Genomic DNA, 13921 nt, shown 5'->3' with positions numbered 1-13921 from the left:
CATTAGAGGCAGAAACAGGCAGAACACAGTGTTTGCTTTGGTTTCATTAGAGGCAGAAACAGGCAGAACACAGTGTTTGCTTTGGTTTCATTAGAGGCAGAAACAGGCAGAACACAGTGTTTGCTTTGGTTTCATTAGAGGCAGAAACAGGCAGAACACAGTGTTTGCTTTGGTTTCATTAGAGGCAGAAACAGGCAGAACACAGTGTTTGCTTTGGTTTCATTAGAGGCAGAAACAGGCAGAACACAGTGTTTGCTTTGGTTTCATTAGAGGCAGAAACAGGCAGAACACAGTGTTTGCTTTGGTTTCATTAGAGGCAGAAACAGGCAGAACACAGTGTTTGCTTTGGTTTCATTAGAGGCAGAAACAGGCAGCAAACATGCTCACCTGCTTCTCAGGGAGCTCGGTGGCTGGTGCAGGAGTTTGTCCTTCCAGGAAGAGCTGCAGCACAGAGATGTAGCAGCTGACGGCGGTGTGGAGGAACCCTGGACAGCCTGCAGCCCTCTGAAGCAGCTCTGCACTCTGCTGCGGCAGCAAGCTGAACACATCAAGCATTTCCACATGTTATAACCCACAAGGAGATTTAAAGAAGAAGAAGAAGCTGCCTGGAGCTGGGAAACTGGACAAAATGTTTTAATCTGTGTATGTGTGTCTCTCTGTGTCTCATTGACACAAATTAACTGACAAATTCATTCATTGACAGATGCAAACGTGTCAAATGTGTGTTAATAAATGTATGTTTTAGGGCTGCCACGATTATGTCGACTATTAAATGCGTCGACGACTAATTTAATAACTTTTTTTCCCCTCAAAGCTGCTGCTGCGTCTGGCTTTCTGTCCTTGACACACATGCGTTGTCGTGGTAACCGGGGTCAGCCGTGATGTCACAGGAAGTTAAATCAGAGGCTCTGGTATTATTGCTTGTTGCAACAAACAATTATTTAACTGTGTAGGAAACACAAAAATAAATACTTGAGGTTTGGGGTTCGGCTGAAGAGGGACCATTGTCTTGGTTAGCTAGCTGGCTAGTTAGCTGCTAAAATTAACAGCTAACTGGCTAGTTAGCTGCTAAAATTAACAGCTAACTGGCTAGTTAGCTGCTAAAATTAGCGTAAACAGAGTCAACTTGCTGCTTACTCATATTGATATCTGTAAACGTTAACATTAGTGATTAATTAGCCTTAAAACACATATTTCATGTGTTTTCTGTAATGTTATAACAGTAATGTGTTTGAATAGGAACGCTAATGTTTTCTAACGTTATGTTTCAGTGCTAAAAAGGTACTTTATCCTCAAAGGACGGCTTTGTTACAAAGCTACATGCACACCTTAGCAAGCAAATGTCCTGACTGAGTCCAAACTGAACATGTTGGTTCCTTAAAACCTAAAGTATTTATTTTTGTGTTTTTGCTACACAGTTAAATAATTGTTTGTTGCAACAAGCTGCAGATTTCATTAAAGGGTTAATGAACTATAATACTTTCTTTTCTTTAGTTAGCATCTACCTTAAACAGTCCAAGCTGAAAGCTAATGCTGGTTCTATAAGAGCAGCTGCTTCCTGGTGCGATAAGCTGCATGTTTTACATTCGATATATGATCCGATTAGTCGAGTAATAATAATCTGTGATTAATCGACTATTAAAATGATCGTTTGTGGCAGCCTTAGTATGCATGTTTGTATGTGTGAATAAATATATGTATTTATATGTATTTATGTAACAAAAACTCTATCGATGCCTCATCTCTCTGCTGTTGAGCTTTTACTGTCACTGTAGTTATATTGACTTCAAAAAAGTGGAAACAAAAAGATTTATTCGTCTCTACTGAAAAACATGACAGAAAAGTGAAGAAAAGTGTCAGAAATAAAGCATGCAACTGAAAGTGAAATGCTTCAGGTTTTGTTTAGATTCTTCTTTATAAAACACTTATTCCAGATCTTAGTAATAAAACAAACCCTCTGGAAAGACTCACCTGCAGAAGGCCCACGGCATTAATCGTGTGCGCTCATCCGATGTTACCATGGTTACTGGCTGGTAAACGCCTTGTTCTGGAAAACAGATCGAGCATCGACTTTAGCAATAGATAAAACATGTAACATGAGATGTTGTTGAGCTGCAGGTTCGCTCTGTACCGTTTGACCTGAAGATGAGCAGCCAATCAGCTGAGTTCACCAGCCCGGTCAGGAGCGCTGTGAACAAATCTTTGGCATTTCCACGACTCTTCTCCTTCAGAACCAAGCAGTAAAACAGAGGAAACAAGCAAAAAAACTAGTTTATTTCAAAGAAAACACACCTTTTATCATCTTCTTACTTCCACTTTTATCTTAAAATGCCCAAACTCAGTTTATATTGTTCTTTTTCTTATTAATTATTCGATAGTTTTGTGATTTTTCGTAGCTGAAAAGAGGAAGTGCTCAGCCTTGAACTTTAAAGAAACACTTCCAAAAAGCTCATTTTTATACTCTTTAGGAGTCAATATCTGTGGTTTTAAGTGCTGTGGATTTAGCTCCAAACGTATAAACAGCATTTAATGGATAAAACTAACAAAAGGATCAATTACAGCAAATTCATATGAGCACATGGGACAAATATGGCTAATTTAGGATGAAGCAGCACTTCATTTCTTCACTTTATTACAATAAAACTTATATATCGTACCTTTCATGAGCTCCAAGCATTCTTTACATGGAGGACTATAGAAAACATGCATGTTTATGTAAAAACTGTTCGACTATTTTCTGGAACAACAATAAAAAAAATCCTTAATTGGGTCTGTAACAGCTGGACTTCATAATAATAATAATAAGATAAAAAGAAGTATCTGCATCCCTTAAACCAGGCTCCAGAGAAAAAACACCTTTAAATTAGAATTATATTCTGTTGCTGAACCTGCTTTAAACGTTCAGAACAGCAGCTCCGCTGTTTATGTGCTTCTTTCAGTCAAAATGATTCGAAGTCAATGAAAAGTTCCAGTATTTCCTGTTATTATTTGTGAAATGAAGCCACAGTTTGATGCTAAGTTTGATGTTAAATTACAGCACAGAGCCAATAAGCTCAGAGAAACTTTAAAAATCAAACAATAAAAAAGCAGCAGCTGGCCTGGTTGAGTCTGCAGCTCCAGATTTAATTTAAAGAACAGATAAGAAAGTGAAATTTATTCCTTTAACATTACGGCCATTTGCTGTACAGTCCAATTAATGGAGAAATACACTGAAAATAAGATGTAAAAACACCACTTTTAATGTTAAACTGTACGTTGTAAAGAATTAATTCCCTCCTGGACTCTGAATATCAGCCTGAAGGTGTAAACATCAGCAGCTTCTGTGTTCATTACACTCGAGCTGTAAAGGTGTGTTTTTTCCCACTTTCTAACCTGAACCTGAACACATCTGATGGCGGTCGGTTACCTGAGGACTCAGGAGTGCTGACAGGAAGTCGTTCACACACAGGAAGAGCAGAAAAACCAGCAGCTGTGAGCAGAAATCAGGCAGCAGGTGAATAAACACAGTCTGGAAAAGTTAAATATTGGCCTGAGGCTCAGAATAATGAGTTTATATCGTTCTATTATTTCTGGTCTTGTGCAAAATACGATAATCTTACTCTAATAAGTTATTTGGTTTGAAATACATCGAGAAAGGAAACATTTTACAGCACGATCAAATCCTAACAAAGTCTGTTGCTGATTAACTGTAAACCAAAGTCTTTAAATGGCTTCTTTTTGTCAGACCATTTGTAAAACTGCCTCATTTTCAGTAATTTGCTTTTAAATAAGAGAGAAAATCTGAATTTTTGCTCTGAAAAGAAAAGTCCAAAGTCTGATATCCATGATCATTAGAGAGGATTAGTTACCCTAACCCTAACCCTGCAGACAGATCCAACAGCTTCTAACTAACCGATGACGCCTCAACAGTTAAACCAGATAAAAGCAAAGTAACTAAAGTAAATTAAAGTAAATTAAAAGCAAAGTAACAAAAGTAAATTAAAGTAAATTAAAAGCAAAGTAACAAAAGTAAATTAAAAGCAAAGTAACAAAAGTAAATTAAAGTAAATTAAAAGAAAAGTAACAAAAGTTAATTAAAGTAAATTAAAAGCAAAGTAACAAAAGTAAATTAAAGTAAATTAAAGTATATTAAAAGCAAAGTAACAAAAGTAAATTAAAAGCAAAGTAACAAAAGTAAATTAAAGTAAATTAAAGTATATTAAAAGCAAAGTAACAAAAGTAAATTAAAAGCAAAGTAACAAAAGTAAATTAAAAGAAAAGTAACAAAAGTAAATTAAAGTAAATTAAAAGCAAAGTAACAAAAGTAAATTAAAGTAAATTAAAGTATATTAAAAGCAAAGTAACAAAAGTAAATTAAAGTAAATTAAAGTATATTAAAAGCAAAGTAACAAAAGTAAATTAAAAGCAAAGTAACAAAAGTAAATTAAAAGAAAAGTAACAAAAGTAAATTAAAGTAAATTAAAAGCAAAGTAACAAAAGTAAATTAAAGTAAATTAAAGTATATTAAAAGAAAAGTAACAAAAGTAAATTAAAGTAAATTAAAAGCAAAGTAACAAAAGTAAATTAAAGTAAATTAAAGTATATTAAAAGCAAAGTAACAAAAGTAAATTAAAGTAAATTAAAGTATATTAAAAGCAAAGTAACAAAAGTAAATTAAAGTAAATTAAAAGCAAAGTAACAAAAGTAAATTAAAGTAAATTAAAGTAAATTAAAAGCAAAGTAACAAAAGTAAATTAAAGTAAATTAAAAGCAAAGTAACAAAAGTAAATTAAAAGCAAAGTAACAAAAGTAAATTAAAAGAAAAGTAACAAAAGTAAATTAAAGTAAATTAAAAGCAAAGTAACAAAAGTAAATTAAAGTAAATTAAAAGCAAAGTAACAAAAGTAAATTAAAGTAAATTAAAAACAAAGTAACAAAAGTAAATTAAAGTAAATTAAAAGCAAAGTAACAAAAGTAAATTAAAGTAAATTAAAAGCAAAGTAACAAAAGTAAATTAAAGTAAATTAAAAGCAAAGTAACAAAAGTAAATTAAAGTAAATTAAAAGCAAAGTAACAAAAGTAAATTAAAGTAAATTAAAGTATATTAAAAGCAAAGTAACAAAAGTAAATTAAAGTAAATTAAAAGCAAAGTAACAAAAGTTAATTAAAGTAAATTAAAAGCAAAGTAACAAAAGTAAATTAAAGTAAATTAAAAGCAAAGTAACAAAAGTAAATTAAAGTAAATTAAAAGCAAAGTAACAAAAGTAAATTAAAGTAAATTAAAAGCAAAGTAACAAAAGTAAATTAAAAGAAAAGTAACAAAAGTTAATTAAAGTAAATTAAAAGCAAAGTAACAAAAGTAAATTAAAGTAAATTAAAAGAAAAGTAACAAAAGTTAATTAAAGTAAATTAAAAGCAAAGTAACAAAAATAAATTAAAGTAAATTAAAAGCAAAGTAACAAAAGTAAATTAAAAGAAAAGTAACAAAAGTTAATTAAAGTAAATTAAAAGCAAAGTAACAAAAGTAAATTAAAGTAAATTAAAGTATATTAAAAGCAAAGTAACAAAAGTAAATTAAAAGCAAAGTAACAAAAGTTAATTAAAGTAAATTAAAAGAAAAGTAACAAAAGTAAATTAAAGTAAATTAAAAGCAAAGTAACAAAAGTAAATTAAAGTAAATTAAAGTATATTAAAAGCAAAGTAACAAAAGTAAATTAAAAGAAAAGTAACAAAAGTAAATTAAAAGAAAAGTAACAAAAGTAAATTAAAGTAAATTAAAAGCAAAGTAACAAAAGTAAATTAAAGTAAATTAAAGTATATTAAAAGCAAAGTAACAAAAGTAAATTAAAGTAAATTAAAAGCAAAGTAACAAAAGTAAATTAAAGTAAATTAAAAGCAAAGTAACAAAAGTAAATTAAAGTAAATTAAAGTATATTAAAAGCAAAGTAACAAAAGTAAATTAAAGTAAATTAAAAGCAAAGTAACAAAAGTAAATTAAAGTAAATTAAAAGCAAAGTAACAAAAGTAAATTAAAGTAAATTAAAAGCAAAGTAACAAAAGTAAATTAAAGTAAATTAAAAGCAAAGTAACAAAAGTAAATTAAAGTAAATTAAAAGCAAAGTGACAGCACAGTATTTTTAATGCGTCTCCCCACTTCAGAGCACAAAACTCGACCCACACTTTTGCATCCAGCTGCATCAGGATCAGCTTTTAAACTCACCTGTTGGTGCTTGGCGTCTCTCTCTGGCTGCAGTGACTTCAGAGCAGAGGTGAAGCTCTGCTGGTTTCCCTCGCCGCCTCGCCAGGCGCCGTGCAGGCTGGCCGCCAGCAGGAGCGCCGCAGCGGGGGGGGTCTGTGGCGCCTCAGCTTTCCCCAAACTGCACACCACACACAGTCAGAGCTGTAACAGACTTCCTGCTGCGTTCAGGAGGTTTTTCACACAGAACTGTAACAGACTTCCTGCTGCGTTCAGGAGGTTTTTCACACAGTCAGAACTGTAACAGACTTCCTGCTGCGTTCAGGAGGTTTTTCACACAGTCAGAACTGTAACAGACTTCCTGCTGCGTTCAGGAGGTTTTTCACACAGAACTGTAACAGACTTCCTGCTGCGTTCAGGAGGTTTTTCACACAGAGCTGTAACAGACTTCCTGCTGCGTTCAGGAGGTTTTTCACACAGTCAGAGCTGTAACAGACTTCCTGCTGCGTTCAGGAGGTTTTTCACACAGTCAGAGCTGTAACAGACTTCCTGCTGCGTTCAGGAGGTTTTTCACACAGAACTGTAACAGACTTCCTGCTGCGTTCAGGAGGTTTTTCACACAGTCAGAGCTGTAACAGACTTCCTGCTGCGTTCAGGAGGTTTTTCACACAGTCAGAGCTGTAACAGACTTCCTGCTGCGTTCAGGAGGTTTTTCACACAGAACTGTAACAGACTTCCTGCTGCGTTCAGGAGGTTTTTCACACAGTCAGAGCTGTAACAGACTTCCTGCTGCGTTCAGGAGGTTTTTCACACAGTCAGAGCTGTAACAGACTTCCTGCTGCGTTCAGGAGGTTTTTCACACAGTCAGAGCTGTAACAGACTTCCTGCTGCGTTCAGGAGGTTTTTCACACAGAGCTGTAACAGACTTCCTGCTGCGTTCAGGAGGTTTTTCACACAGTCAGAGCTGTAACAGACTTCCTGCTGCGTTCAGGAGGTTTTTCACACAGTCAGAGCTGTAACAGACTTCCTGCTGCGTTCAGGAGGTTTTTCACACAGTCAGAGCTGTAACAGACTTCCTGCTGCGTTCAGGAGGTTTTTCACACAGTCAGAACTGTAACAGACTTCCTGCTGCGTTCAGGAGGTTTTTCACACAGTTAGAACTGTAACAGACTTCCTGCTGCGTTCAGGAGGTTTTTCACACAGTCAGAACTGTAACAGACTTCCTGCTGCGTTCAGGAGGTTTTTCACACAGTTAGAACTGTAACAGACTTCCTGCTGCGTTCAGGAGGTTTTTCACACAGTCAGAGCTGTAACAGACTTCCTGCTGCGTTCAGGAGGTTTTTCACACAGAGCTGTAACAGACTTCCTGCTGCGTTCAGGAGGTTTTTCACACAGTCAGAGCTGTAACAGACTTCCTGCTGCGTTCAGGAGGTTTTTCACACAGTTAGAGCTGTAACAGACTTCCTGCTGCGTTCAGGAGGTTTTTCACACAGTCAGAGCTGTAACAGACTTCCTGCTGCGTTCAGGAGGTTTTTCACACAGTCAGAGCTGTAACAGACTTCCTGCTGCGTTCAGGAGGTTTTTCACACAGTCAGAGCTGTAACAGACTTCCTGCTGCGTTCAGGAGGTTTTTCACACAGTCAGAACTGTAACAGACTTCCTGCTGCGTTCAGGAGGTTTTTCACACAGAACTGTAACAGACTTCCTGCTGCGTTCAGGAGGTTTTTCACACAGTCAGAACTGTAACAGACTTCCTGCTGCGTTCAGGAGGTTTTCCACACAGTCAGAGCTGTAACAGACTTCCTGCTGCGTTCAGGAGGTTTTTCACACAGTCAGAGCTGTAACAGACTTCCTGCTGCGTTCAGGAGGTTTTTCAATACTAAATACAGAGAACATTGTGTGGCCAGCAAGCATAAACAGTATAAATAACAGTAGCACCATTTAGTTAGGAGACTCTGAGCAGCTTCCTGACAGGTTGTGCCGACTCGTCTCTTTCTTCCAAGAAATAAATGTTCTGTATTAATCGTTTCCAGCAACTCCGAGTCTAATTTTGAGAGAATTTTTCTGCCAATACCAAAAGAAAATGTCATTTAATGACTTCACCAAATGCCAGGATAAGGACCCACATAGATTAAAGCTACTTGGACTACAGATAAATTCATCTTAAATCAGAATGGAAACGCTCTGCTCCTTTCTGGGGCTGATTTTAGAAGCTAAAACCAACAAAATCCACATTCAGCTGAGGTGGATTTAATGTTCTGCGATCGTTCAAACGTGAGGAATGAAAACTGAGAGGGTTTTTCAGAATTTTGTGGGTTTTTTTGCTGTGTTTCCACTGATTTGCGTTTCCAAACTGTAGAGAATAAGAGAAATGAAGGGAAATGAAGGGAAACTCTTGGATTATTTGGGGCATCAGTACCTTTGACTGTACTTTCAACAACTCATTCAGTTTCTCTACATTTGTTCTTCCCTAAATGGTCAAACTTGCAGGTTTCTATCAACGCTTCTTTTTCTTTCTCCACAAAACTAACCTGGATTCAGGTGTAAATGAGGTTTTACCTGCAGGCCCAGAGCTGACAGTCTGAGAGCAGCTGCAGCTGCTCTGGTAGAAACTCTGCATCACGCAGACGCCGCCACAGAGACGCCAGGAGTGGCGACAGATGCTGCCACCAGTGCTGCAAAGAAAGAGATCCGAGCAGGTTTACTCAGGTTCACACGGCTTTTTTAAGGTCTTCATCACCATCTAAACATTTAATATCACAGATAATAGATCTTAGAGCAGGAACCACTTCAGAGTGTCAACTTTAGGGTTAGGAACTGCACACATCTTTTTCTACAGCAGAGTTTTAAATCCATATAATAATATGTAACTTTATGCTATGAGTTACATTAAAAGAAAGTCACAGGTCTCATGAGATAAATGCTGTAGTTCAAGTGTCCCGTATACTTTGCAGCAGATTTATCTGCAAAACATTAAAATCTAATATGGCTTTAATTCCATCCATCATCAGCAGCTTCTCCAGGGGTCGCGGGGGCAGCAGCTTTAGCAGAGAAACCCAGACCTCCCTGTCCCCGGCCACTTCCTCCAGCTCTTCCCAGGCCATAGTTTCTCCAGCGTGTCCTGGGTCTTCCCCGGGTCTCCTCCCAGTGGGACGGGCCCAGAACACCTCCCCAGGGAGGCCTCCAGGGGGCATCCTAACCAGATGCACCTCATCTGACTCCTCTCTGGAGGAGCAGCGGTTCTACTCCGAGCCCCTCCCGGATGACTGAGCTTCTCACCCTATCTCTAAGGGAGGCCCAGACACCCTGCGGAGGAAACCCATTTCAATCTCGTTCTTTCGGTCTCTCCCCACAGCTCGGGACCATAGGAGAGGATGGGAACGTAGACTGACCAGTAAATAGAGAGCTTCTCCTTCTGGCTCAGCTCCTTCTTCACAACGACGGGTCGGTGCAGAGCAACACTGCAGAAGCTGCACCGATCCGCCATAAATCTCCCGCTCCATTCGTCCCTCACTGTGAACAAGACCCCGAGATACTTGAACTCCTCCACTTGGGGAAGGATCTCATTCCCGACCCGGAGAGAGCGTTCCACCCTCTTCCAGCTGAGAACCATAGTCTCAGATTTGGAGGCACTGATTCTCATCCCAGCCACTTGGCTTTAATTAAAAGGGAATATTAAAAGGTACCATGTACAGCTCGAGTGAGGCCCCACAATTCAGAGAGAAGACAGAAAAAACACCAATCTACAGCTATTTTAACAGCTTTAAAATCATGAAACCAAAAGGGCTCATAAGCAAACCTTTTAGCCAATATCTGCAGAGATTAAACTGACATGAAAATAATCCATTTATCCATAAATCCATTTAAGATGCACAGGGAGCGGATCGTACCACTGTGGAGACCAACAGCAGAGGGCAGCGGACACTCATCTGAGCCCAGACTCTGTTCACTTCTTCTGCTGGACGACCACACTGCACACCGGCACATAACAGCCCCTAAACACAAGCAACACGAACAGACTTTACATGTGTTTAACAGCACTTAAGATGGGACTGTTTCACAGAACGGTTCTCACTTTCAGAAAGTGTGCAGTTATGTGGCGGGGCAGCAGGCCGGATGGAGAGCACGCCTTCCTCTGAGGATGAACCACAGGAGTGAGGACAGAGAACAAGGAGGGCGACACCAGTCTGTTCCTGAGAATGAACCGAGCAGCTCACCTGATGCTGGTTGACATGTTCCATCAGGCTGCTGCAGTCCAGAGTCGTCCTGCCGCCTTCAGCCTTTAATCTGATGAGCAGCGCAGCTGGAAGACTCAGCAGCACCCTGCCAAAAGGAGCGTTTCAACAGCTTTTTCACTAAATGTCTCTTTACAGCACGCTGGCCTGTGAAGACAACCTGCATATAGTGAATAGTGCACCTGTTCCACGTGTGCATCGTGCGCTGCAGGCTGAGTTGGCTGCTGATGCTCTGCGAGGACGAGGTGGAGGAGCATCTCTGAGACGCCGCTTCAAACAGGAAGTCACACAGATCGGCGCCGTTTCCACCGCCGCCGGAGAGTTTAGTCAGTTCCATCTCATATACAAGCTCCTACATGCACACATGCACACATGCACACACACATGCACACACATGGCTCTTTTTGAATTAATATAAACTACAGTTTGCTATTTCACAGCCTTATTCACCAGTTTAGCGATAAAGACCTGAGCGTAAACATCAACACTCATGATCAACTCATGTTGCATCAGATCTGACCCTAACCCATCAGATCTAACCCTAACCCATCAGATCTGACCCATCAGATCTAACCCTGACCCATCAGATCTGACCCTAACCCATCAGATCTAACCCTAACCCATCAGATCTGACCCATCAGATCTAACCCTAACCCATCAGATCTAACCCTAACCCATCAGATCTAACCCTAACCCATCAGATCTAACCCTAACCCATCAGATCTGACCCTAACCCATCAGATCTGACCCATCAGATCTAACCCTGACCCATCAGATCTGACCCTAACCCATCAGATCTGACCCTGACCCATCAGATCTGACCCTGACCCATCAGATCTAACCCTAACCCATCAGATCTGACCCATCAGATCTAACCCTGACCCATCAGATCTAACCCATCAGATCTGACCCTAACCCATCAGATCTGACCCTAACCCATCAGATCTGACCCTAACCCATCAGATCTAACCCATCAGATCTGACCCTAACCCATCAGATCTAACCCTGACCCATCAGATCTAACCCTAACCCATCAGATCTAACCCTAACCCATCAGATCTAACCCATCAGATCTGACCCTAACCCATCAGATCTAACCCTGACCCATCAGATCTAACCCTAACCCATCGGATCTAACCCATCGGATCTAACCCTAACCAATCAGATCTGACCCTAACCCATCGGATCTAACCCTAACCCATCAGATCTAACCCTAACCCATCAGATCTAACCCTGACCTATCAGATCTGACCCTAACCCATCAGATCTGACCCTAACCCATCAGATCTGACCCTAACCCATCAGATCTGACCCTAACCCATCAGATCTGACCCTAACCCATCAGATCTAACCCTAACCCATCAGATCTAACCCATCAGATCTAACCCTAACCCATAAGATCTGACCCTAACCCATCAGATCTGACCCTAACCCATCAGATCTAACCCTAACCAATCAGATCTAACCCTAACCCATCAGATCTAACCCTAACCCATCAGATCTGACCCATCAGATCTGACCCTGACCCATCAGATCTGACCCATCAGATCTAACCCTGGCCCATCAGATCTGACCCTAACCCATCAGATCTAACCCATCAGATCTGACCCTAACCCATCAGATCTGACCCTAACCCATCAGATCTCTTCAGGCTTAACCTGAAGTCAGACATGCACTCATGAGCCAAAACATTATGACCACCTACCTAATCAGCAGTTGGTTCAGTTCCAAACCCACTCAGACCCACCAAAGCCCCAGAGCTGATGGAGAAGCTGAGCTTTCTGGTTGAGCATTTTAACGCTTTTGGATATAAAAGTTCAACCAATAGCCTGACTCTGAAGTATAAGCATCACAGCAGATAGTTACCTGTAATCTGGACAGGATGTCTGGCAAACAGGTGCCGGTCTCTGACTCTCCGACCTCACAGTTCAGCTTTTCCAGACGTGCGTCACTGTTGGCATCAAATACAGAGCAGTTATGTTTTCAATTAATGTGTAATTCATTCATTTCATGTTGAGACAACAGATAACAATTCATTCTACTCTAAAAGACTGATTTTTACTGAACATCTGATACTGTGAACACATTAAATATATATTTATTTATATATTAGATAAATTTATAGTTTATTTTTAATTTTATATATTTATAGTCAATGATAAAATAAGTTTTGGTTACATCAGTCCGATTCTCTACAGTCACTCACTGATTCACCAGTTTGGGGGAAATATAGGGGCTCAGTGCCTTACTGGGGACTGAACCAATGACCCTTCATTTGGAAGACAACAACTCGGCCATCTGAGGCCCTGCTGACCTGTGTCTCAGAAACTCAAAACATATCCTGTATTTGATCACTTTATACGCTTTAACTCTGACAAAAACATCATTACTATTCATTTTGATCAGTTAATAAAGGGCCTGTCGTCCTCCACAGGGGGGAAACTCGGGGTTTTTGTCAGTATGAGGCGAGTTATTTAAGGGTCACAGCTTTTTAGAGCTCTTATCTGTTGATATTTTAGCCAGTTCAAGTCAAATGAGCTATTAAACGTTCCTGTTTGCAGGCGTAAACCATCTGTCTGTCACTGAATTACTCAGTTTTTTATTAATTTATTAGTTAATTATTAAGAATGCTAATAAAAGCTTTTTCAGGTGCGTTCTGGACATCTTTTTCAAAGCTCTACGAACAGCTTTCCATCCATTTATATGTCATAAATAAGCATCCCATGTTGCAGGGTTATGACTGTTTATGACTCCAAAAGAAGTCCAGGGTTAGATCTGGACTGTTTTGCCGTCCTTTGAACACTTTAAAAAGCTCGGCCTCTTCTGACCGAGCTAACAGATAAACTGCAGAATCAAAGCCAGAGAATTAAAGTCACCTTAACTGCTGCTCCATGATGGCATTGAGCAGGTTGGAACAGAGGTTTTTCACGTCTCCTCCGCAGCCTCCCTGCTCCCCAGGAAGCGTCAGATAGAGCTCCGTGCACGCCCACTGCTGGTACTCCTGACTGTGCATTGAACATATTAACAGGCAAGATACTTCAATAAAGAACAATCTTTATATCAAGAGAAAGGCCAAATCCACACTGCTGTCCTCCCAAAGTATTTTATCCACAGCTGCTGTTCTTGTTCAGTCTGTTCGACAGAACTCTTTAAATTAAGGAAACGTTAGAGCTGCTCAGGAAACAAATAATAACTGTCTGCATGCTGTGAGCATTGAACAGTGCACGTGTCTGAAAAAGGGACCAAACACTGATCTAAAGTTGTTAAAGTAAAGTGCTGACTTTGGTCTTTTTATCCTTCCTGACTGCAGCTGTATGCACACAAATCACAGCTAACTGTGTTTCTGCTGCACTTAATGCCATCTGTGTGTTTCTGACTGTGTTTCTGACTGTGTTTCTGACTGTTTCTGGCTGTGTTTCTGACTGTGTTTCTGGCTGTGTTTCTGGCTGTGTTTCTGACTGTTTCTGACTGTTTCTGGCTGTTTCTGACTGTGTTTCTGACTGTTTCTGAC

General features: G+C 39.3%; 1 protein-coding gene across 1 annotated transcript in view; it reads right to left on the bottom strand.

Annotated features, from left to right (window-relative positions):
- Positions 1-13921, bottom strand: part of LOC140306770 (Fanconi anemia group A protein) — a 53079-nt gene that overhangs the window by 6827 nt on the left and 32331 nt on the right. Inside the window, exons 29-40 of the mRNA XM_072385362.1 lie at positions 13287-13415; positions 12277-12361; positions 10593-10762; positions 10393-10498; positions 10251-10310; positions 10066-10170; positions 8735-8850; positions 6200-6356; positions 3407-3469; positions 2132-2225; positions 1972-2047; positions 388-538 (exon numbers count right to left, since the gene is read on the bottom strand). Of these exons, the coding sequence (XP_072241463.1) occupies positions 388-538; positions 1972-2047; positions 2132-2225; positions 3407-3469; positions 6200-6356; positions 8735-8850; positions 10066-10170; positions 10251-10310; positions 10393-10498; positions 10593-10762; positions 12277-12361; positions 13287-13415 (1312 nt within the window). The remainder of the gene's footprint in view (positions 1-387; positions 539-1971; positions 2048-2131; positions 2226-3406; positions 3470-6199; positions 6357-8734; positions 8851-10065; positions 10171-10250; positions 10311-10392; positions 10499-10592; positions 10763-12276; positions 12362-13286; positions 13416-13921) is intronic.

Source organism: Leuresthes tenuis, unplaced genomic scaffold (assembly GCF_036924035.1).
Source record: "Leuresthes tenuis unplaced genomic scaffold, fLeuTen1.0.hap1 SCAF_5, whole genome shotgun sequence".
In the NCBI taxonomy this organism is placed as follows: Eukaryota; Metazoa; Chordata; class Actinopteri; order Atheriniformes; family Atherinopsidae; genus Leuresthes; species Leuresthes tenuis.
Note: the sequence above shows the minus strand (reverse complement) of the source record. Positions and strands in the feature narration are given on the sequence as shown.